The sequence below is a fragment of the Cetorhinus maximus genome, chromosome 32 (assembly GCF_964194155.1).
Source record: "Cetorhinus maximus chromosome 32, sCetMax3.hap1.1, whole genome shotgun sequence".
Lineage (NCBI taxonomy): Eukaryota > Metazoa > Chordata > Chondrichthyes > Lamniformes > Cetorhinidae > Cetorhinus > Cetorhinus maximus.
Window position 1 is genome coordinate 15,848,465 of NC_135910.1, and position 24,224 is coordinate 15,872,688.

General features: G+C 43.7%; 1 protein-coding gene across 3 annotated transcripts in view; it reads left to right on the top strand.

Moving 5' to 3' along the window:
* Positions 1 to 5,309: 5,309 nt before the first annotated feature.
* Positions 5,310 to 24,224, top strand: part of LOC144671449 (homeobox protein otx5-like) — a 30,769-nt gene continuing 11,854 nt past the window's right edge. The window contains exons 1-3 of one of the 3 annotated variants that reach the window (XM_078533361.1): positions 5,310 to 5,517; positions 10,977 to 11,062; positions 17,159 to 17,350. In XM_078533361.1, the coding sequence (XP_078389487.1) occupies positions 17,254 to 17,350 (97 nt within the window). In that variant the 5' untranslated portion in view covers positions 5,310 to 5,517; positions 10,977 to 11,062; positions 17,159 to 17,253. Of the gene's footprint in view, positions 5,518 to 10,754; positions 10,823 to 10,932; positions 11,063 to 17,158; positions 17,351 to 24,224 lie in introns of those variants that run through there. The other 2 variants (XM_078533362.1, XM_078533360.1) reach the window with 2 other exon arrangements.

The following is a 24,224-nucleotide window of genomic DNA, read 5'->3' on the forward strand; positions in this document are numbered from 1 at the left end:
AGCGTTTAATACCTCAAGACTACAGCCCCTGTCTGCCAGTTCCCATTTGGTACCCCTTGTAGTAATTGTGTATATGGATCAAGAATGTAATCCCCCTGTATTCCAGTACTGGGGGATTTCAATTAAGAGCATTTGGGAGAGAACTACAGTCCATTTTCCTAATGAAGATGAGCAAAAGTAAATTAATTGTAATAGCAAATTCGCTTTAATCCCCCTGTATTATAATTAAGAAAAGGGCTGTTATTTTCAGTCTTGCTGCAATGTAATTAAGTGGCACGTGGGTGTCACCAGCTCACCTCTCAGTCCTGCTTACTTGAGCCATCGAATGTTTACCAGGACAAACTGAGCCAGAAGTAATTGCATTAGAGGGATTTCTGCTCCTTTCAGGAAGGGGCCACATTTTTTAAAAAAAAGGAAGGCTTTGCATTTATATAGTGCCTTTCGTGACTGTCCGAAAGCACTTTACAGCCAGCGAAGTACTTTTTGAAGTGGGACCACCGTTGTAATGTGCACAGCAAGATCCCACAAACAGCGATGTGATAATGGCCAAATAATCTGGGTTTTTTTTTCTTTCGTTATGTCGGTTGAGGGATAAGTGGCCTTCTCCTTTTCCTATGTTTCCAGTATTTCATACAAACATGCAAATTAGGAGCAGGAGTAGGCCATCAGCCCCCTCGAGCCTGCCCCGCCATTCAATAAGATCAGAGCTGACCACTTTGTGGCCTCAATTCCACTTTTCTGTCTATCCCTTATACCCTTTGACTTCATTGTCAATCAAGAATCTATCCCACTCTGCCTTAAAAACATTCAATGACCCAGCCTCCATCGCTCTCTGGGGAAGATTGGTCCACAGACCCGTGACCCTCTGGGAGAAAGAATTTCTCCTTATCTCTGCCTTAACTGGGAGACCCCTCATTTTTAAACTGTGTTCCCTAGTTCTAGTCTCTCCCACAAGGGGAAACATCCTTTCAGCATCCACCCTGTCAAGTTCTCACAGGATCCTATATGTTTCAGTAAGATCACCCCTCATTCTTCCAAACTCCAATAGATACAGGCCCAACCTGTGCAAACTTTCCTCAAAAGATAGCCCCTTCAGCCCAGGAATCAGTCACGTGAACCTTCCCTCAACTGTTCCTAATGCAATGATGTCCTTCCTTAAATCATTTAGACAATGTTAGTTCTTCAGGTTTAGTTTTGTTGATGTGCAGCCTCCATGTGAACTATCTGTCATGTTTCTCTCCTTTTATTCCAGGCTTGGGCACATTAACCAGGCCGACACTCCCAGTGCAGTACCAAGGGAGTGCTGTCCTGTTGGAGGTACCATCCTTTGGATGAGACATTAAGCCAAGGTCCTGAGTTGCATTTATATAGCACCTTTCACAGCCTCAGGGCATCCCAGAGTGCTTTACAGCCAATGAAGTGTAGTCACTGTTATAACAGAGGGAAACACAGCAGCCAATTTGCACACACCAAGCACCCACAAGTAGCGATATAATAAATGACCAGTTGTTAATGTTGGTTGAAATAGTGCTATGGGATCTTTTACGTCCATCTGAGATGGCAGAGAGAGCCTCAGTTTAATGTCTCATCTGATCATGTAACGCTGCCTCAGTACTGCACTGGAATGTCGTCAGCCTTGATTTTTGTGCTCAAGTCTCTGGAGTGGCACTTGACCTAGAACCTTCCGATTCAAAGGAAAGAGTGCTACCAACTAAGCCATGGCTAACACAAAAAAAAACCTCTCCCTTCCTTTCCTGGAGATGTTAACTCCTCACTGGGATGAGTACTGAGCACTGGGGATCATCCTGCTATCTCACACTCAGTCATGGTCATTCATATTTAGCCTTGATAGCAACAATTTTAGATTAGAACCTCTGTTTGCTTTTTCTTCCATGCTCTTTTTTGTTTTTTTCTCTCTTGTTTCTATCATATCCTTTGCTTTGCATTTATATGGCAGCCATTCAGGGTCCTGCCATTCACACCTCTTCTAGCCACATCTTTTGTTTCTTTACTTGTTCCATTACTATTCCTTTTGATCCTGGACAATGAAACCTTTTGATATTTAATTTGTCCTTCCCTCCACCCTATCGCAGACCTTCCCTTTTGCTCTTCTTCCCACCCTTCCCTCATTCACTCACTCGTAACCCATCCCATTTCTAACCGTCCCCAGTTCTAGTGAAAGGTCATTGACCTGAAAAGTTAACTCTGTCTCTCTCTCCACAGATGCTGCCTGACACGATGAGTATTTCCAGCATTTTCTGTTTTTATTTATGAATACTGTAGTCACCAGTTGGGTGAGATACCAAAGTGGGTAGGGGGGAAACAAAACTGGGGATGAGACATGTGGGACTAAGGTGTCAGATTTGATAAACATTGTCAGTGTGGGATTGAGGTATACACAGCAGTTAGGTCCACGGTGAATAGTGACACAATACCAACAACTACCTGCATCCCAAAAGGCAGTGAGATAAAAGCAAAATACTGCAGATGCTAGAAATCTGAAATTAAAACAGATATTGCTGGAAAAACTCAGCAGGTCTGGCAGCATCTGTGGAGAGAGAAACAGGGTTAATGTTTCGAGCCTGATGGACTCAAAAGGTTTAACTCCGTATCTCTCTCTGCAGATGCTGCCAGACCTGCTGAGTTTTTCCAGCATTTTCTGTTTTAATCCCAAAAGACAGCGTCCAGGTCAGTGTCGCAAAGGAAAAATCATTTGGGGAAATGTTATTAATCTTCTTCAGTTCTCTGCCCAAAGGCAGGTCTGACCTATAGGATGACAATCTTGACCACAGGCAAGGCACGGAGGCAAGTCCCAAAACTATCCCAGCCAGAACAGGGATTGAACCCCGTACTGTTGGCACCAATCTAATCCACATGAGCTAAAATCTAATCTACTCCCCAAAGCTGCTGTGGCAACATACATTTTTACATGTGTGCTGTGGTCTAGAGCTACGGTAGAGGCTCCAACTTTCCTTCACATGGCTGACCAGGAATCTCTCCCACTCTTACCACCTGCCGTATGTCGGAAGGATTTATAGGTCGATACTCAACCTGTTTGCCTTCATTATAAACTCACCTTCCTTGGGTGGGGTTGTGAACCCAGGGCTTCTGGCTCAGAGGTAGGGACATTACCCACTGCACCACAGCTGTTAATGGGCAGCCACAGAAATAGAAAGCTAACAAAGTCCAGGGCTGAGATTGCACAACCAAGCGACTATTTGTGTAGCTGAGACAGAGAGGTAGAACTGAGGTTAGAAAACTGCTGAAATTGCAGTGGACCCCGAGAGTTCACGGACTCCAGTTTTAGAAAATACAACTTGCATTCAGTCATTTGACTGTCTAGCCGCCTGTCTATCATCGGACCTATCTGTCTGCTTCACTCATCAGTTCTGACTTCAATCATGCCACTGTGGAGACTATTAATTTAACCTGGACTTGTCATTGGGAGACCACAAAAGAAGGCTGGCTAATTTTGAAAAGGGAGCTGCCTACAGGCCTTGGGTACCTCATCAACATATTTAAGGGACCTAACACCTGGAATGGGCATCCTGAAAGACCCCTGAAAGGTTGGCTCCAAAATTTTACAGTGGGACTATCACCTGCACCGTGCCAGCCAATTCCTAAATCTATTGCCCTTGTACCCATTCGAAGCAGGAAAAATGGGCACAGCGCTGATCAATTTCAACCCTATCATGTTATTTTCAGGCTTCACAATGGCCACACTTGACCCAAAGTGTTACTGTTAACCCATCGATATCTGTTATCCTTAACCCTCTACATCCACACTTGATAACACAATAACCCTTTCTATCTGTTATTGTTCACCTTTAGATATTTGGTTTTTAAAATCTTTTCATGGGATGTGGGCATTGCTGGCAAGGCCAGCATTTGTTACCCATCCCTATATTGACCTCGAACTGAGTGGCTTGCTAGTGCCATTTCAGAGGGCAGTTAAGAATCAATTAAGACTGAGTCCAGAGGTAGGCCAGACCAGGTAAGGACGGCAGATTTCCTTCCCTAAAGGACATTAATGAACCAGATGAGTTGTCCTTGTTAAACTCTGGATATCTGTGATCATTAATCCCTTGATATCTGTTCTGGTTAGCTCCTCAATGTTGGTTATACCTTTCGGTATCTGTTCTTGTTAACCTCTCAACATCTATAATTGTTAACCCCTCCAGGTCTGCTACTACCCCTATATACCTGCTGTTCCTGGCTGTTCATCTTTCAAACTGTGTTTGGTCGCTAGATATTTGTAAAAAAAAAAACAACCCATAACTATTACTTTAAAATTAGATCATCAACCTGGAAAATGAACTCTCTTTCTCCCCAGATGTTGCCAGTCTTGCTGAAGACCTCTAGCATTTTCTGTGCACTTTATAAAATGAGCTCAAATTTACATTGAAATGAGGGAAAGTAGTTTCCTGTAAAATATTACATCCCTCCCTTTTTGTGGCTTGGCATTCCAGGATTTTTCATCAGTTTTGAGGAAATTGTTTCCAAAAAGCTGCCACCAATCCCTCCATAAGCTGGAGCACTGGGGTAACAGCGATTGAAATGCACAAAACCACCATTGATACTACCCGGGATTGTAGCCATTTCAAGTCACATTTTCAGACGACTCTGCCTCTGTCAAATATAGTCAAGACCGAATGTTGCTTTAAGGTACAAGCAAAATGCTGCGGATGCTGGAAATCTGAAAGGAAAACAGACAAACGCTGGGAAAACTGAGCAGGTCTGGCAGCACCTGTGAAGAGAGAAACAGAGTTGACATTTCGAGTCTGTATGGTCCTCCTTCAGAGTTAAAGAGAAGTGAAAATGTGATGAAATTTATACTGTTTAAAGGTGGGGGGAGTGGAGCAGGTGAAGCTGGAGAGAAGGCCAGCGATAGGTGGGGGCTAAGGAGAGATTGACAAAGATGTCATGAACTAAAGGACAAAGGAAGTGTTAATGGTAGTAGTAAGGACTAAAGAAGGTGCTGATAGTGGCATAAAGGCAAGTAGCTTTACTCCAAGGAGGTGGGTGGCAATTTGCACCACAGCAGAGGTGAGAGGGCACTTGGTCGCCATATGAACGACTGCATTTACATGCTGGTGCTGTGATGGCGAATTGCCTGGGCTTTAATTCCCCTTAATTGTCCATTGTCCCCGGCCCTGCCGCTCGCTCTGCAGAATGCCTCGTGTCTTTAATCCCAGGTTCCCGATGTGGTTGGCTGTCACTGGGAGCTCTGCTGGGATAAATCTTGGAGACATCTGCTGCAGCTTTTGCAATCGTGACACTCTCTGAAGCCCAGTAGCTCTCCTTTTCTCAGCCCAGCCAACTTCTCGGATTATAGGACACGGAAAATATATTTAGCCATCTAGATCACCTCCTCCCATTCCCCTGGAGATAAACCTTCCAAAACGGAGGGGACACCCCTTTCCATTCTCTCGATCCATTCCTCCCCATCGTCTGCTCCTGGTCTCCCTGCAGTTGCGAAGGAAGCAGGATCCGATCCGGTCAGATTTATACCACAAGGTAAGATGCATTAGCCTTCAGATAAAGCATATTAGCAACTATAATTAACTTTTAAAAATCAAGCTACGGTTATTTAGTAGTGATCCTGATTTAAGGGGTTTAGCATCCCTAATAAAATGATTTCTAATGACCTAAAGTTCTTATATTTTAATACTGCTCTGGGTTACGCTGCTCATTGACTTAGTTATCCCTCGGGTTTGTTGGGACATGAGTGGTTGTGAGCTAAACCCAGGGGTCACAATGCATCCCAATGCGTTCCTCTTATGATGAACTCAGCTGGTTTGCAACAGATTTTGTTCCCCCAAAATGCACTAAGATTTGTAGAAGTACATTACAACACATTGAAAATTACAGAAAGTGCATTAAATTCGACCTGTCTCCCTACCTCCACACCTAGCTTCCTCTGTACAATGTAATTCTCTTGATATTTTTAACCTGCACATTCTATGTGAGGCATGCAGCGTGAGGGCAAAGCATTTCAAACTGAAAAGTTACAGAACGTGCAATAGAATTCAACTTTCCTTCACACAGCATGTTCCTCTCTGAGGCTCTGCAACACAATTTCAGTACTCTGGGTATTGGCGCAATACATTCAATGTCAGTCATGCAGGTACAGAATGTTATCCACAGACCACAGTAACATCTGCTACAGTATAACTCCTCTTAGAGTGAAGTGTTAACAAAGCTAGTGACCCTTTAATGTCAGAACTACTGGCTCTTTCACTTTTAACAACGCTTTGAAAATTTGGATTGATGGATAATTTTTCATAAAACAAAGGCTGATTTAATGTTGTACAGTTCTTTATTACAGTAACTTTTTTTTAAAAAGTGAGCAACCCAACCAGCGAGTCAATTGCTACCAATTGGATATCAGAGGAATAGGAGGATGGGGATTTCCTTGTTGGTTGCCAACTCTAGTCGGGCACAGTTTCACTGCTTGTCATTCTGTCTCTAACTGTTCTGCATTGTCATAAAAGCCTTTATTTTCCTATCTCCAATATTTTCATAATCAGTAAACAAAAGCGTTCAAAGAATATGAAAGAAAACATTATTATTTTGAACTACTGTTGTGATTTTCCTCCTGTTTTGCGCACAGCAGATCCCAGGAGATCAACCTTAGTTTCCTGGAGACTCCATGGCAATCTTGGAGGGTTGGCAACCTTGTTGGGAGCTGCTTCTACATCTGTTTTAATGGCTTTGGCCAGGCTTTTTGGTCGCCACACTGCCAATGGCAACACTAGCATATACATACTAGACTGTCAGGAGGTAATAGGATAGGAAGATCCCAGTAAGACATTTAGTGAGTGCAGCAATATATTTGATTTTGTTATTAACAACATGGGCTGTCAGAAGTGGTATTTGGAACTGAAAGGTAGCTCCAAACTGAACACATTGCAAACACTCGTCTGACAGGAGCTGGGGAGGAATCAAAGTAACATCTAGAGTCATGACCCATTGTCAAAACTCCTTATTTTTTCTGATAATTTCAATGGGCATTTTTTTGCATTCCACTGAACTATGGTCTCACATCAACTTTTTGACATGAAAATAATTCGATTCATCATTGCCATTGAGATGAAATCAGGGAAACTCTCGCCCTTTCTCATGTCCGAAATAAACCTGGATAAGAAGGAAATTCCTATAATTTTTGGAGGAATTTTGTTTTACTATGCAGATTAAAATAAAAATATCAAAAAAATAATGGGCAGTGAAAATAATAATAAGAAAAGCATTGAGAATTGGTCAAAGTGAGGCAAAGGTTTCTCTAATATTTTATTTCATTATATCTGTCCCAAAGTTTAGTATGATACCATAAAGATAATTATTTCGCCGTGGTGTGATACTGTTTTGCCAATAGGAAGAAACCAGCATCCTTATATATTTTTTGTCAAACTGGATATAAATCTATTGCCAATGGGTTAAGTAGTCACTTGAGTATGAAATTAGACTGAAAAGGAGGAAATATTTTAGCTTCTGGCTATTGGGTTTTACTGGGTTTACACATATCCAACACTCCCGGGTGTTAAGCTGTGATTTCAGTCTCTCTCTCTCTCTCTCGCTAAGAGAAATAAGGAAAATATTTATTTCAATTTGGAATCGTTTTAGGTGAACGCATGAGGGGATTGACAAACAGGGAATATCTGCAACTGGCTGTGTCTCTCTAGAAACATTTGAATAAAAGTAATATTTAGTGAATGATCAGGTTTTGCATTACATGGCCATTTTTTAATGTAAATTCCACACAGTGTAATTTTCGAAACAGAGATATAACTCTGCAAAAATGTCTGGGCTTGTCTTATTTCCCTTCCAGCATGTTTTTCCCTGTATTGTGGTTGTTCTCTAGAGGTGCCGGATCTGAGCAGAATTTCCCTCCTTTGGCATAAGGCCACGAGTAAACCACTAATTCCTGCACTAAGGGCTAGCCCCTTTCCTGATGCCCTAGGACACCCCGAAACTTCACCACCCCCCCACTGCTCCTCACAACTTCAGACCCTCTCCCTCTCTGCCTGAGATCTCCTGAAATCTGGTTCAGATCCACTCTCTGGCTGCCCATGCACACCACCCCCCCAACCCTGAGACTACATCAAACCCACACCCAGTTGCCCCACATCCTGAGAATTGCCCCAGTCCTCATGGAAACTAACAGGCGATGGGTGGTGATGTGGAGGTCAAGAGAGAGAGATTGAGCTAAAGCCAGGGAGACAGCACCTGGGAAGATTTGGATGTAAACCTCAGAACCAGGGAAGGGTCTTGCATCCAGTACACAGGTCCTATCACAGAATGGTTCAGGCCATTCAGCCCATTGAGAAATGCTCACTGCAACAGCAATTTAGCGAGTCTTGCTCACCTTGTAGGGAGGTCTTGTGACATAGTGGGTTAGCATGCCTACCTCTGAGCCAGAAGCTCTGGGTTCAAGTCCCACTCCAGGACTTGATAGCCAAGGAAGGTGTGTTCATAATGCAGCCAAACAGGTTGAGATTTAACCTGCAAATTCTTCCAGCACATGCTGATGGAAAGAGTGGGAGAGATTCCTGGTCAGCCATGTGATAGGAAAAAATGTTAGAGCCTCTACCATCACTATCCATAGCTCCAAACTACAACATATGTGTATGTTGTCACAGTAACTCAGACTCCCCTGCCTTGTTCAGTCATGATTGAACCTATCTCATTCTAATCTCATGCTGGATCGCAAAGTTTTCCCTCATGTCATCTTTGCTTCTTTTACCAATCACTTTAAATCGATGTCCTTTGGTTCTTGATCCTTCCACCAATGGGAACAGTTTCATCCTCTCTACTCTGTCCAGACCCCTTATGATTTTTGAACACCTCAATCAAATCTCCTCTCAACCTTCTCTTCTCCAAAGAGAACAGTCCCAGCCTCTCCAATTTATCCACATGACTGAAGTTCCTCATCCCTGGGATAAAAACCAAAATACTGCAGATGCTGGAAATCTCAAATAAAAACAAAAAGTGATGGGTAAACTCAGCAGGTTTGGCAGCATCTGTGGAGAAAGAAACAGAGTTATTGCTTGGAGTCAGCTCTGAGATGCAGAGGGATCTGGGTGTCCTAGTGCATGAATTGCAAAAGATTAGTATGCAGGCACAGCAAGTAATTCGGAAAGCTAATAGAATGTTACCATTTATTGCGAGGGGAATTGATTACAAAAGTAGGGAGGTTATGCTTCAGTTGTACAGGGCATTGGTGAGACCACATCTGGAGTATTGTGTACAATATTGGTCTCCTTATTTAAGGAAGGATGCAAATGTGTTGGAAGCAGTTCAGAGAAGGTTCCCAAACTAACACCTGGAATTAGGTATTATGAAGAAAGGTGGACAGGTTAGGTTTGTATCCACTGGAATTTAGAAGAGTAAGAGGCAACTTGATTGAAACATACAAGGTCCTGAGGGGTAAAAACAAAAAACTACTGCGGATGCTGGAAATCCAAAACAAAAACAGAATTACCTGGAAAAACTCAGCAGGTCTGGCAGCATCGGCGGAGAAGAAAAGAGTTGACGTTTCGAGTCCTAGAGGACTCGAAACGTCAACTCTTTTCTTCTCTGCCGATGCTGCCAGACCTGCTGAGTTTTTCCAGGTAAGATCCTGAGGGGTCTTGACAGGGTGGATGTGGAGAGAATATTTCCTCTTGTGGGAGAATCTAGAACTAGGGGGTCAGTGTTAAAGATAAGGGGTCGCTCTTTTAAAACAGAGATGAGGAGAATGGTTTTCTCTCAGAGTTTGGTGAGTCTTTGGAACTCTCTTTCTCAGGAGGTGGTGGAAGCAGAGTCTTTGAATATTTTGAAGAGCTGGATAGATTTGATTTAGGTGTTCAAAATCATAAGGGGTCTGGACAGAGTAGCTAGATAAGCAAGGGGGGGGAAAGGTTATTGGGGGGTAGGTGGGAATATGGGGTTGAGGTTACAATCAGGTCAGCCATGATCTTATGGTGGCTCCTTAGGCAGCACCTTCCAAACTCACAACCACTATCACCTCGACCAACAACAGTTGAGGGATGGGCAGTAAATGCTGGCCAAGCCAGCGGCGGAGCAGACTGGAACTCCTGCTCCCAATTCGCATGTCCTTATGGATGTCCCTCCCATGTTGCCAGAACTCGCTGAGTCTTTCCAGCCGTGTCTGCGTTCCTATCCCTCATCTCTGGGACCATTCGCTCTTCAGACCTCATTGTTGGTTTCTCAGGAGCGAGTTGGTTGCTATGTTCTGCTTCTCGGTGTCTGAGCATTACAGCAACGCTGCGGTGTGGGGCCTGATGTACATTTAAAACGCAATTAGTTACAGTTAGGTGTGTTGGGTGATGGTGGGGGGAGGGGGAAAGAAGCTCAGAGTTTGTATTGTATTAGCTCAGGGTGTAACTCTTTCGAGTTATCAACAGATCGCACGTAACTCTTTCGAGTACATTCACAGTTCTTGGTTTCCGGGAGTGGGACATGAACCCACAACCTTCTGATTCAAAGGCGAGGGTGCTATGAACTGAGCAGTTGGGGAACCCAGCAAGCAGTCGTTAATAATTAGCAACCAGTTGAGGAATTTGTTAACCATCTTCCTGCAGAGCGATGATAATTGATACATTCCCTTGAACGCAGCCGTGTTAAAAGTTCGACGTGAAGGGGTCTCCTTTAAACTGGGGCACATTGACTGTAGGTGAGAGCTGTGGTTAAGTCTCTGCCTAATGTTGTGTCTCAGTGATTGGGTGCGATTTCTACGTCAGAACACATGGCAGACAGACTGAAGCAGAACTCAAATCCCACACATTCGCCGCTCACTTCCCCTAAGCTCGTCCATAACAAGGTTAAGCCATATTTCAGGTGGGGCTTAAAAGCTCCGATTTATCCTTTTAACATATTTTTTTTTCTGGGGGGCAGTTGAAAATTAACAGCTCTTGTCAGGGGTGGGGGGGAAGTCTGCAGTTACTAAACTATCCCCTGTTATGTTTCCCTTACAGGCGTGGTTGAGAGGGACTGAGAACGTTTCACTCGCTGGACTCCTCTCCCGAACGAATTGCCTCAGTTTGCTGCTCTACAAACCCAGGTAAGCCTTAAATGTCAGTCATACCCAGTCAACCTCTGCAAGTTTTCTCTATAAGCATTGTGGCATACAAAATGGGGAGGGAGGGCAAGCGATTCTACATTATATTCTGCATAAGATTTAATTTCAAAACATTTTGCATAGTTAAACACTCATAATCAGGTCTAATGGTCTATGTTTGTAAAGTGTTTTTCTTTCTCCCCCCAACATGAACAGAATGTGGATTTCGCTCCAATCACCAACTTCACAAAGTATTTTGCCTTTTTTTTTGCACTGCGAGTAGTTGCTAAAGCGACCAGTACATTTAGATGGTTTTATAACCATAAACACGTTAGAGTGAGTTTTATTTCCCCCTGGAATGGGAAAGTGACAGTTCAGTTCTCACTTAAACCGGGTGGATGAGTGGAATTGGCCACCTTTTCGCTCCTTCTGCCTGAATTATTATTTTAAGCGACTTATTTGGGGGGGTGGCCAGAGGGATTGGCACAAATTTCCGAAAATGAAATTGACTTTGAGGTCACTCATCCTTCCACACCTGGATTCAAACTCTCACCTTGTTACTGTGGGACTGTTTGTTAACTCTTAACTCAGAGCAGATGTAACTCTTTGATTCTTTGCAAACCGAGAAGTATTTTGGAAACCGTGTCCATTTAAAAGAAGCGCACTTTTGAGCATTAAATCCTCCCCCCACCCCACCCCCCTTTCCTTTCACTTCAGATCTTCCAAAGACCTGCCCTAAGTGAAGTAGCATTAATCGGACCTGGTCGCTGCAGAGACGGGCCTGGACATTTAACAATCGCCAGGGCCCCTTAACGATAACGATACGCCAACTTTGCGATACTCACTAACAGAAGGATGGCTATGAGTTTGATACAAGACTTGTACAAAGCGAGTTTTGCCTTTTTTCAAAGGAGATTTGTGACAAAGAATTAACTTGGAGCATTTTTGTTTTTAAAAAAGAGAGTAGAACTCAAACTGAAACGTTAATAATATTGCAAGGAGATCGTGCGGAAGGGCTTCGTGCGTCTTAAAATCGCTATAAGTGCAATCTGTTGGCGTGTTATTACAACTGTGAAGGATATTTCCAAGTGCCTTTTTGCCTATTTATAAAATAAATACAATTTGAGTTCGTTAGGCAAATACTTTCTCTCACGTCAAATTAAATACATCAATCATTTAAATTATATACAAATAAAAGTATTGGAAAAAATGCATTGGAATGTCTGTTTTACCCACACTGTGTATTTGGTCCTATGGTAAGGTTTTGCAGGCGGTATTGTTAACCACGATTATAATCATGATGACTACAATTACAATGAATGTATTGATTAAAATATATTTTGGATTAATGCAAAATATTCATTTGAAAAGTCAAAACAAATTGGGACCGAGGCAATTGCAACTTTTAAGGTGGACGGGTTTAAGGTTGTGGGGAAACGATATGTCATGTCTGGGGCCATTACCTTCCTTGTGCATGTTGCTATCTATCTACAGGAATATGTATTCACCGGGGGTATACCCGGGGCTGAGGGACCCAGGCAAACGTTGTAAAGTTTCAATGTTGTCTTAAATTTTACAATAAGCGATTGTTACCTTGAAATACACACACACAAGGCCCGAATCTTGGGTGTTCAGCGCCTGTAACCTGTAAATGCGTTTACATTGTGTTACAACCCGTCACAATTCTCTTTGCGGTGGGTTCACATTAAAGGAAAAAAACAAACTAATGTTAATTTGGGAAAAAAACAAAACAAAACTAGGCAGCCTGGGTTTCAATTTTATTTGTGGAAGTGCTTCTCTTGTGTCTCAGCACCGTCTGCGGAGACAGTACTTGAGAATGTTTCTCAACTCCTCCCCACAGCCCAGTAAACAGGACCATCCATTAAGGTTGAATCCCAAGTGTTGACAAACATTAGTGGCTGAATGGGCAAGTGGAAGAGATAAAATTCCCAAGTGTGAAGCCGCTTGTTTTCCTTTTGTCTGCTTATTAATTAGTCTCCCCCCCCCCTCCTCCCACCCACCCCTTCCCTTTTCTCTACAAAGTTAACGGGGACAAAAAATGTTTTGCCTTTCAGTTTATTCCTGGTCTAATATACATGGGGCAATTTCACAGCCTAACAAAAGCAAAATACTGCGGGTGCTGGAAATCTGAAACAAAAGCTGAAAAAGGCCGGGAAAAATGCAGGTCTAACAGCATCTAGAGAGATCAGAACAGTTCCAGTCAGTGTGGCTCTTCTCCAGCTCTGTTTTCCAGCATTTTCCCAATTTTCCAGCTTTTTTTTTGCTTTCTGGTAAGCGCCGGGCCAGAAGTTCAGAATTGTCACATAGGTAAAGAGATGATATATAAATATTTATATATTATTAATTTGTCTCCCCCTCCTTAATTACACCCCCCACCCCCAACCCGCAGTATTTTGCTTTTGTTAGGCTGTGAAATTGCCCCATATATTTTAGACCAGGAATAAACTGAAATGCAAACCTTTTTTTGTCCCCGTTAACTTTGTAGAGAAAAGGGAAGGGGTGGGGGGTGTAATTAAGGAGGGGGAGACTAATTAATAATATATAAATATTTATATATCATCTCTTTACATATGTGGCATATATATTTATATTTATATATGTAAACAGATCAAATCACTCTCTTTCTGAGAGTAGGTTTTTGGTGCAATTTCTCTCCAATGTTCTTCTGAATTATGAATGACTAATGCTGCAACCATTGCTGCTTTTCAGTAACCTGCTGTTTCCTGGGTTATTTATTCGATTGGAGTTTCAATCCTGCCGAACTTCTCAGTAGATTGTTTCCCAATCTGTTGCCCTGGGAGTTTATTTGGAAGAATTTAGTGGAAGTATTTTTTTTTAAATTGGCCCCTTCCATCAACCAGAATCTACCCCCCCCACCCCCCCACCCCACCAACCTCATGCACGTTACTTGATGGTCAACCCATGCAAAAGGCCAGGTATCTCTGTCTAATCAGACAGGAAATTGTAGATCGCACAAGGCGACCCAGTCTATCACTTTACAGCGAGTTATTAGCGACTGTAATGTGCGTGTAAACTGCGTTAGGCTTCTGCAAGTCTCGCACGTGGAGGCGCAACTTCCCTTGGGCTGATTGTGGAGGTGTTTATTCTCAAATAGTCCCGCTTTTTTATTTAACATTTGAGAGACACCCACCGTCCTGTTCCATAAAGGGGGTTGGCGGGCTTATCAAAGACTGCGGTGGGTACCCAGCATCGCTCCCCATCACAGAGACCGGTTTATATTGCTGCACCAAAAACCGTAGTTAAGAAATTGTAAAGTGAATTCTCGATGCTGACGGTGAGTCCAGCAGATGTCGGTTATGTAGGATTCCAAAAGTTGGAGTTTTTGTGTGTGTTAAATGATGTATTAACCTGATATCTCGTTAACTTCTAAAGACATCATTAATATTGTTAATATTAATATAATATTAATATAATACATTATATATATACAATATATTAATATAATACATATTCATATTATTAATATTGTTCTGTATCCTTACCCATGACAACTCGTTGAAACAAAACAAGTTTAAATCTCAAGTTTTTTTAAAACAAAAAGACAAGCTATAAAATAACAGCAAAATACTGCTGGAAATCTGAAATTAAAACAGAAAATGCTGGAAAAACTCAGCAGGTCCGGCAGCCTCTGTGGAGAGAGAAACAGAGTTAATGTTTGGAGCCTTCGCTCCACAGAGGCTGCCGGACCTGCTGAGTTTTTCCAGCATTACCTGTTTTTAACCAAATCATAAAACCTCCTGTGTCGCTATTTTGGAAAGGGCAGGCTGCTGGTGGTTTACTTCGAGCCGGGCACGCAGGTTGCTGTGGCCTTAGCTGGCTAACTTCAGCTTTGTAATGGCCCCTTAGCTAGAAGGTTGCCAGTTCGAGTCCCGCTCCAGTTGCAGTGGTGGGGGAGTGCTGCACTGTCGGTAGGAGCTGTCTCTGGGCTGAGATGTCAAACCGAGGCCCTATCTGCTCCCTCGGGTAGACTCCGTGCTGTTATCTTGAAGAAGAGCAAAGGACTTCTCCCCGGGGTCCTGGCCAATATTAAAAGCAGATCATCTGGTCATTATCTACAGGAATGGTGGCTTCCAAGAGGGAGTTGGTGAATTAGCTGGAGAGACCATAACATTTTCCGGGGTGGGGCAGTGGGGCCAGCACCGATACAGCGGGCCGAACGGCCTCCTTCTGTGCTGTTAGCATTGCTGTTTTGTGGGAGCTTGCTGTGCGAATTGTGTCCTTCATCACAACAACAGCGACTACACCCCAGAAAGTGCTTCCTTGCCCTGTCTTCGATTGACCCACTCCTGTAAGTACAAATCTTTATTTCCCAGAATTTGAGGGACAGGTGAAAGAAATCCGACCCCTAGGTTGGGAAAATCCGCAGTGCTGGCGGTCATAATAGTAAGAAATATCACCCTGCTCCCTCAAACCGGCTGACACCGTGTGGACAAGTGAATTTCTGCTCCCATTTACACCGGACTTCGGGGGAAATCACTTTCCACCCAAATGTAAACCCGAACCTTAATTGTAACACTCAAGAGATGTCAAAACCAAAAGTTACCGGTGAGAGAAAATAGGCAACTGGGAATCTTCAAAACACTTGTAACATGTGGGACTCTGAAACGTCAACTCCTTCCCTCTCCGCCGATGCTGCCAGACTTGCTGAGTTTTTCCAGGTAATTCTGTTTTTGTTTTGGATTTCCAGCATCCGCAGTAGCTTTTTTGTTTTTAAACTTGTAACTGAGTAACTTGCAGCAAGAATTTAAACCCGGAGGTGAATGAAAACATAAAGTTAAACCAGCTCTCCTCGATTGATGGAGACATTCATTTCCACTTGTGTGGGGAAACTAGAACCAGGGGATACAGTTTAAAAAAAACCTTTGAGACAGAGATGAGGAGTTTCTCTGTCTCTCTCTCTCTCTCTCTCTCTCTGAGGGTCCTAAGTACAGCCTGTGGAACTCTCTCTCCTTCAGACAACAGAGGAGGCCGGGTCACTGAATTTATTCAAGGATGAGCTAGACAGATTTTTGATAGACAAGGGAGTGGGGAGGAAGGGAAAGTGAAATTGATGTGGCTTTCACAACAGCCACGATCTTATCCAATGGGGGAACAGGCTCGAGGGGCCGAATGGCCTCCTCCTAAGTCGTCTGTTCCCAGTTTATGCTGTGCTTTGAATTTAAGTTATTCATTTTTTCCCTGAGTGCCGCTTGTATAACCCACACTCTTGGAGCTGCCTATTAATCAAATATTAATATTAATATTAAATTCTAACGGGGGGTAGGAGCTGGATTTAAAATACAGATTTGGGAAGGAGGGTGGTGGGGTGGGAGTCAGATAAAAAAATATAAAAGCAAAATACTGCGGATGCTGGAAATTTGTGAAAACAACATCAGAAAATGTTGGGAAAAACTCAGCAGGTTTAACACAGCATCTGTGGAGAAAAAGATTTCACCTTATTTCTGTTTTTCCTTTAGTTCTGACGAAGAGTCACACGGACTCCAAAGGTTAACTCTGTCCTCCTCTCCACAGATACTGTCAGACCCGCTGAGTTTTCCCAACATTTTCTGTTTTTGAGTCTTGATTTATAAAAAAAAAACGTTAAAACGCGCAACATGTTAAAAACAGTGATTCCCACCGACTTGTGTATTGCAAACCTGGGAGATGATTGGGAAGAGTTTGCAAGTGAAGTTCACAAGTCCGGGAAAGGAATTAGCACATTTTAAAAGGGAGATGGGACGCGGGCTGGAGGATGATAAGAGAAAACGCGTTTTAAATTGGATGCGCCCAATGTATTGTTGTTGCTTATCTTCGTCTCAAACGCTGATTCATTTGTCCAGGGACAATAGCGGGAAGAAGGGTTGACTTGACCCAGAGGGGGCTTTGTTCTGGAATTCTTTGATTTAATTACCGAGTGCAAACAAGCCAAACGGGTCTGTTGAAAAGGGAGGGCACTTGTGTGAGATGGGGGTCTCCCTGGAGGAGATGGACAGTTAAGAATCTATGTGTCCATGGGTCAAGCCGAAACAGACCAAATGTTACCCTGATCGCTTTCACGTCTCTTGTGCCTCTTTGCAGGGGACTATCCAAGTGGAGTGGGATAACCCAGCATCCCGAGGAAAGCAGGAACCAAGGGAGGACGAAAGGGGTTTATCCCGGGTTAACTTTCGAGCATGATGTCCTATATCAAGCAACCACATTATGCAGTCAACGGACTGACCCTGACCGGTCCGGGTATGGACCTCCTACACTCTGCTGTTGGGTACCAAAGTAAGTTTCTTTCCCCCTCCACCCCCACCCCCCACTCCCCCCAGATTTCAGTTAAGGTAACTTTGAAAACAAGTTCGTAAATGGTTAACATTTTACAAGTGGAATTAAAACGAACGCATGGAATTCAATAGTAACTTTCAAAAGGGAATTAGGTGAGTATTTGTTTTGGATACTATGGGCAGGAGGAAAGTAGAGCAGGAGGATGGGGCTAATGGGATAGCCCTTTCAAAGAGTTGGCCCAGCCATGATGGGCTGAGTGGCCTCCTCCTGTGCCATATCATTCTACCATATTTCTCCTGACCAGCCGTGCATTTGCATTTGTGGCTTAAGTAACAAATTATTCATAACTGGGTTTCTTTACTGGGCTAGTGGGGCCATGTCATTACCTCACAGAGCACGGGAGGAGGCCATTCAGCCCATTGTGCCAGCTCTTTGAAAGAGGTATCTAATTAGCCCCAGCTCCCCTGCTCTCCTCCACCCCCACCCCCCATAGCCCAGTCAATTTATCCTTTTCACCAATCTACCCAATTTCCCCATTCAAAGTTACTTATGAATCTCCTCACATAGGAACAGGAGGAGGCCATTCAGCCCCTCAAGCCTGATCTGTTTTCAATGAGATCATGGCTGATCTGTGACCCAGATCCAGATACCCACCTTTGTCCCGTATTATTACTGCCATTGGTTAATGAAAACCTATCAACTTCAGATTTAAACTTAACAATTGATCGAGCATTAATTGCTGTTTGTGGAAGAGAGTTCCAAACTTCTCCCACCCTGTTTGTGTACAAATGTTTCCTAATTTCACTCCTGGAGGGTCTGGTTCTGATATTTTGACTCTGCTCCCGGGTCCTAGTCTTCTCGAACTGGAGAAATAGTTTCTCTCTATTTATCCTATTTTGTTCCCCTTAATATCTTGAAAACAACAATCAAATCACCCCTTAACTTTCTAAATTCCAGGGAATCCTAGGTTGTGTAATGTCTCCTTGTAATTTAACCCTTGGAGTCCAGATCTCACTCTGGTAAATTTACACCACACTCCCTCCAACACCAATAGACCCTTCCTGAGGTGTGGTGCCCAGAACTGGGCTTAGTACTTCCAGGTGCAGTTTGATAAAGGTTTTGTAAGAAGCCTTCTCATTTTCTAGTCCTCTAGATATAAAGGCCAGAACTCCTTTAAGCTTTTTGATTATATTCTGTAACTGTTCATGACATTTTAATGACCTGTGCACCTGAAAGAACCCCAAGCCTCTTTGGACCTCCCCTGTTTCTAGATTTTCACCCTATACCCAGTTCTATCCCTTTTTTGGTCCAAGGTACATGATCTCACATTTGTCTATGTTGAAATCCATTTGCCTCAATTTTGCTCATTCACTTAATCTATCAACATCTCTCTGTAATTTTATTTCCACCTGCGCTGCTTACAATATTGCCTATCCTTGTGTCATTGGCAAATTTGGATATGTGGCTTTCTATTCCACCATCTAAGTCATTAATAAATATGACATTTTAAAAAATGCTTTCATCATTAATAAATATAGTGAATAATTGAGGCATCTTTCCAGGTCACCGCTCGTCATATCCTGCCAATTAGAGTACCCACCCATTATCCCTACTCTCTGTCTTCTGTTCAGTCAGTTTCCAAACCAGGTCAATAATGTGCCTTCAATTCATGAGCTTCAACTTGAGCTAACAGTCTCTTATTGATGGATTTTATCAAGATGCCTTCTAGAAGTCCATGTCAGTAACATGCATAGACATTCCCCAGTCTATTACAATCAGCCACCTCTTCAACACAATTCAATCAGAATCATCAGGCTTAACCTCTCCTCCAAAAATCCACACTGCCTCTTTCTGATCGGCTGAAATTTTCAAGTTGCTCAGTCACTGTCTCCTAGATTCCAAACTCTCGTAATTTCCCAGCAATAGATGTTGGGCTAACTGTTGTATAATTCCCTGGTTTCCCCCTATCGCCTTTTTTTAAAGTAGCATGCACAATTTTCCAAACTAAAGGTATAGTTCCCAAATTGAGACAACACTGGAAGATTATCATTTGACGGGGGGGGATCTTCAATGTTCTCACCTACTTCCTTTTAAACTATGGGATGGAAGCCACCTGGTCCTGGAGATTTGTCACTTTATGGAGCCAATGTTTTCCTCATGATTGTTATTTTGCTTATATTAATTTTCACCACAACACGGGCCAAAGATATATATGGACGACACTCCAGTATATTACTGAGGGAGAGCTGCAGTGTCAGAGGTGTCATCCTTCAGATGAAATGTTAAACTGAGGATCCTATCTTTCCCCCACAGGCGGGTGTAAGATCCCACAACACCATTTGAAGACGTGCAGTGAAGTTCTCCCCAGTGACTGGGCTAATATTTATCCCTCAATTCATATCACAAAAACAAATTATTTGGTCGTTATTGTGTTGCTGTGGGAGCTTGCTGTGTGCAAATTGGCTTCCACTTTCCCCACATTGCAACAGTGACTACATTTCCAAAAGAAGTAGTTAATTGGCTGCAAAGCGCTTTGGGATGTCCAAAGGTCATAAATGCATGTTTTATTTATACCAGCTCTAGCTTCTGGCTGTAGCCAAGTTAACTCCTCTACATTGGAGAGACCAAACGCAAACTGGGCGACCGCTTTGCAGAACACCTGCGGTCTGTCCGCAAGAAAGACCCAAACCTCCCTGTCGCTTGCCATTTTAACACTCCACCCTGCTCTCTTGCCCACATGTCCGTCCTTGGCTTGCTGCATTGTTCCAGTGAAGCCCAACGCAAACTGGAGGAACAGCACCTCATCTTCCGACTAGGCACTTTACAGCCCTCCGGGCTGAATATTGAATTCAACAACTTTAGATCTTAAACTCCCCCTCCCCCCATCCCCACCCCGTTTCTTCCCCCTCCCTTTTGTTTTTTTCAATAATTTATATAGATTTTTCTTTTCCCACCTATTTCCATTATTTTTAAATCTACAACTAATACCTTGTCAATCTTTCCACCCCACCCCCACTAGAGCTGTACCTTGAGTGTCCTGCCATCCATTATTAATTAGCACATTCTCTTAGATAATATCACCACCTTCAACACCTCTTTGATCCTTTTGTCTGTGACATCTTTTGATTATCTGCTCCTATCACTGCTTGCTTGTCCCTACAACCATCCCACCCTCAACTTCTCTCCCCCCACCCCACCCCCCACCTTAAACCAGCTTATATTTCACCCCTCTCCTAACCACACTCAGTTCTGTTGAAGGGTCATTGGACTCGAAATGTCAACTCTTTTCTTCTCCACCGATGCTGCCAGACCTGCTGAGTTTTTCCAGGTAATTCTGTTTTTGTTTTGTTTTGGATTTCCAGCATCCGCAGTAGTTTTTTGTTTCTAACTCCTGTGGTGCTGGGGCAGGACTCTGTTGCTGTTGGGATCAAGGCAATCCCAAAGCTAGTAGAAAGGGAGCTTCTAATTTAAGATCGCCAACACTTTGATATCTTCCTCCCTTTGAGTTGGATCCCAATGGCTGTTGCCTATGGACATTTGGCTCAAAGAGAATTTCCCGGGGTGCATGAGGGAAGTGAACGGACAGATACATAAAATAACTTGGAAAAACTAATGAAAAGTTGGCCTTTATTTCAGGGGGTGTCAGGAACACAGAAGGATGGGAGCTATACTACACTTGTATAATGTTCTGGTTAGACCCCAAACGCAGTAACTGCATTCCAAGCAGGGCCCGCACCTCTGGGAGGATGTATCAGTGTTGTAGGGTGTGCTGTGCAGGTTCACCAGAGTGATACCGAGGTTGAAAGGGTTAACTTATAAGAACAGGTTTCACAGACTAGACTTGTATGGAAGATTAAGGGCTGATCTAATTTTAGTGATTAAGATGATTAAAGTGTTTGATAGGGTGGATAGAGAGAAACAATTTCCTCGAAGTGTAGAATGAGGGGGGGAATAACCTTAAAATTAGGGCTGGGGTCTTGGGGTGATTTCAGGAAGAATTTCTTCACACTAAAGAGTAGTGGAATCTGGAAATCTCTCCCCCAACAAGGGTCATTTGAAAATGTTTCAACACTGAGATATTAAGTGTTATAGAACCCAGGCAGCTGGATGGAGTTAAGATACAGATTATGCTGTTCTAATTGTGTAGCAGAACAGGCTCAAGGGGCTGAATGGCCTCCCCCTGATCCTATATTAGTATAGGTACGTGGATGAGGAGTTTGGGAAGCTCCATCTAGTGGCAGAACTGTGCAACTGCAGACGTGACTGTCTGACAAGCCATGGCGATGAAAGAAAGACTTGCATTTCTATAGCGCCTTTCTCGGCCGCAGGATGTCACAAAGTGCTTTGCAGCCAATGGAGCACTTTTTGAAGTGTAGTCACTGTTGTAATGTAGGAACTGCGGCAGCCAGTACCTGCACAGCAAGATCCCACAAACAGCCATGTCATAATGGCCAGATAATCTGTTTTCGCGATGTTGGGTTGAGGGATTAAATATTGGCCAGGACACTGAGGAGAACTCCCCCCCGCCCCACCCCCCACCCTTCCCCTGCTGCGCTTCTACAAAATACTCGCCATGGGATCTTTTCTGCTGTCCCGAGAGAGCAGATGGGACCTGGGTTTAACGTCTCATCTGAGAGACAGCTCCTGTAACAGTGCAGCACTCCCTTGGTACTGCGCTGGGGTGTCAAGCTGGATTTTTGTGCTGAAATCCTGGCGTGACCCCAAAAAGGAGTGCTTGACATATATAACAAGTTTATAACTATTTTATTCTACAAAGCTGTACATATATATTATACACGGAGCAAGCCTTGATTTAAATGACCACCACCAATCAGTGGAAGTTTAGGGGCTGCAGGCCCTATTTGAGGCCAGCCTCGGCAAGCAGAGACCAGAATTCCCTTCTTTAAACACTGGGTTGACATTCAGTGGGGGGGACTTGAGGTTGGTGGGAGTACCAATTAGCCAGTCTATCCCCTGGCCACAACCCCACGCCCCACCCCAACCACCCCCTAAGTCAGACGAATAAGCTGAACTGTTCACATTAAACAAAAGGGATTATCACCGCCGATATAACTCCCAGCGTAATCCAGTGAGCGGAAGAGTGATGGAAGTTGCCTCTCAATAGCACATAAGACCACGGCCAGGTTTTTTCAGCTGGCGTGCGGGGGTGGGGCTGACATTCCGGCGCGTAAAACGATGACATGGGGCGCGCGTCCCGACATCATCACACTGTCCCGCGATATTTCGTTGCTCATTTAAAAGGCCTATTAAGGCCATTAACCAAGTAATTAAGTTCAACTTGACGTTGCCCGTCCAACCTCACGATTGGCGGGGCAGGCGAAAAGGCCAAGCGGCCCTTAACGTTGTATTTTTTTTAGGAAACCTCACCCACGAGCGGGATGAGGTCTCCTGAAGCTTTTACAGCTTAAATTAAAAAAGTTCCTGTGGAAAATAAAAACGTCCCATCTCCATGTGACACAGTCACGCGAAGAGAACATGTTTTATTCAGTTGTCATTGTTTTTAAACGATCGCTTCAATCTCCCTGAGGCAGCTCCGCGCCTCGGGGAGATTGGATCGCACTCTCGCGTGCCAGGCTCCAATCTCCCTCCTCTCCCCCCACCACCCGCACACTCCCCGACCTCTCCTGCCGACCCCACCCAACCCGGGAACAATTCTGCCTCATGTGGAGTTCAGTCCTCCGGAAATGTGCACCGGTGCTGGGGAGGTTGCGAACTGAGACTAAGTAGCTGCAGCTTACCCCACTTAAACCTGTTTACCCTGTTCGGCTTGGGAGCTTAATCCCTCTATTCTGTGAAGAATTCTACACGTGGGTAACACGAGGGACCAATTTCTTTTTACGCAGCAAGTTGTTGTGATCAGGAAAGCCAGAAAGGGCAGTTGAAGCAGATCCAATAGGAACTTTCAAAGAAAAAAATTTCAGGAATGAGCAGGGGGAGTGGAACTAATTGGGCAGTTCTTTCAAAGAGCTGACACAGGCACGATGGGCAGAATGGCCTCCCTCTGGGCGTAATCATTCTGTGTGCTGCCACAGCTTATGTCCCAGCTTTGAAACGTGGAATGTCCGAAGGTCACAGCCAGTTTTGTTTAGACCAACTCCAAGTAAGTTTAAAACCTGTCCAAGAGTCCAACTTCCCGTCACTTCTTAAACCTGGTTCGATAATCGGCCGGGTTCACACTCGGTGTGGGTGTCGGTCCTGGTGCAGCTTTATCCCATTCCCAGTTGGGCCCTTACACTCTGGATTTGAACTCCAAATCTGAGTGGTTTGGAGGGAAGCTGCCCCACGGCAATGCTGAAGTGAACACATCCTGAAAGGAGCATTGCAGAAAAAGAGACACATCAAACATCGAAACTTTTCTCTTCAACTCCCCTCTAATCCTTCTCTCACTTACTTCAAATCTATGCCTCCTGGTTATTGACCTCTCTGCTAAGGGAAGCAGAGTCTTCCTATCCACTCAACCTAGGCTCCTCACAATTTTATACATCTCAATTAAATCTCCCCTCATCCTCTTTGGTTCCATTGAAAACAATCCCAGCCTATCCTCATCGCTAAAATTCTCCATTCCTGGCAACAGCTTCGTAACTCTCTTCTGTATGTGTATATTCGCTCATTCATTCACAATTATACTCGTGGACACACCTAAAGTCACTCACTTCTACATCTCAAGCACATGCTTGATTTATTCACTTGACTCACACGCACATAACGTTTGTCTCTTGGCCAGAAATAACATTCTTTTGAAATAAGCTTTTAATCACTTAACATCAACTACCAGACAAAAGAAGCAAGTTATCCATTCATTACCTGCACCACTTCTTCTAACAATTGGCTGAGCAATCTTCATGCGGCTTTG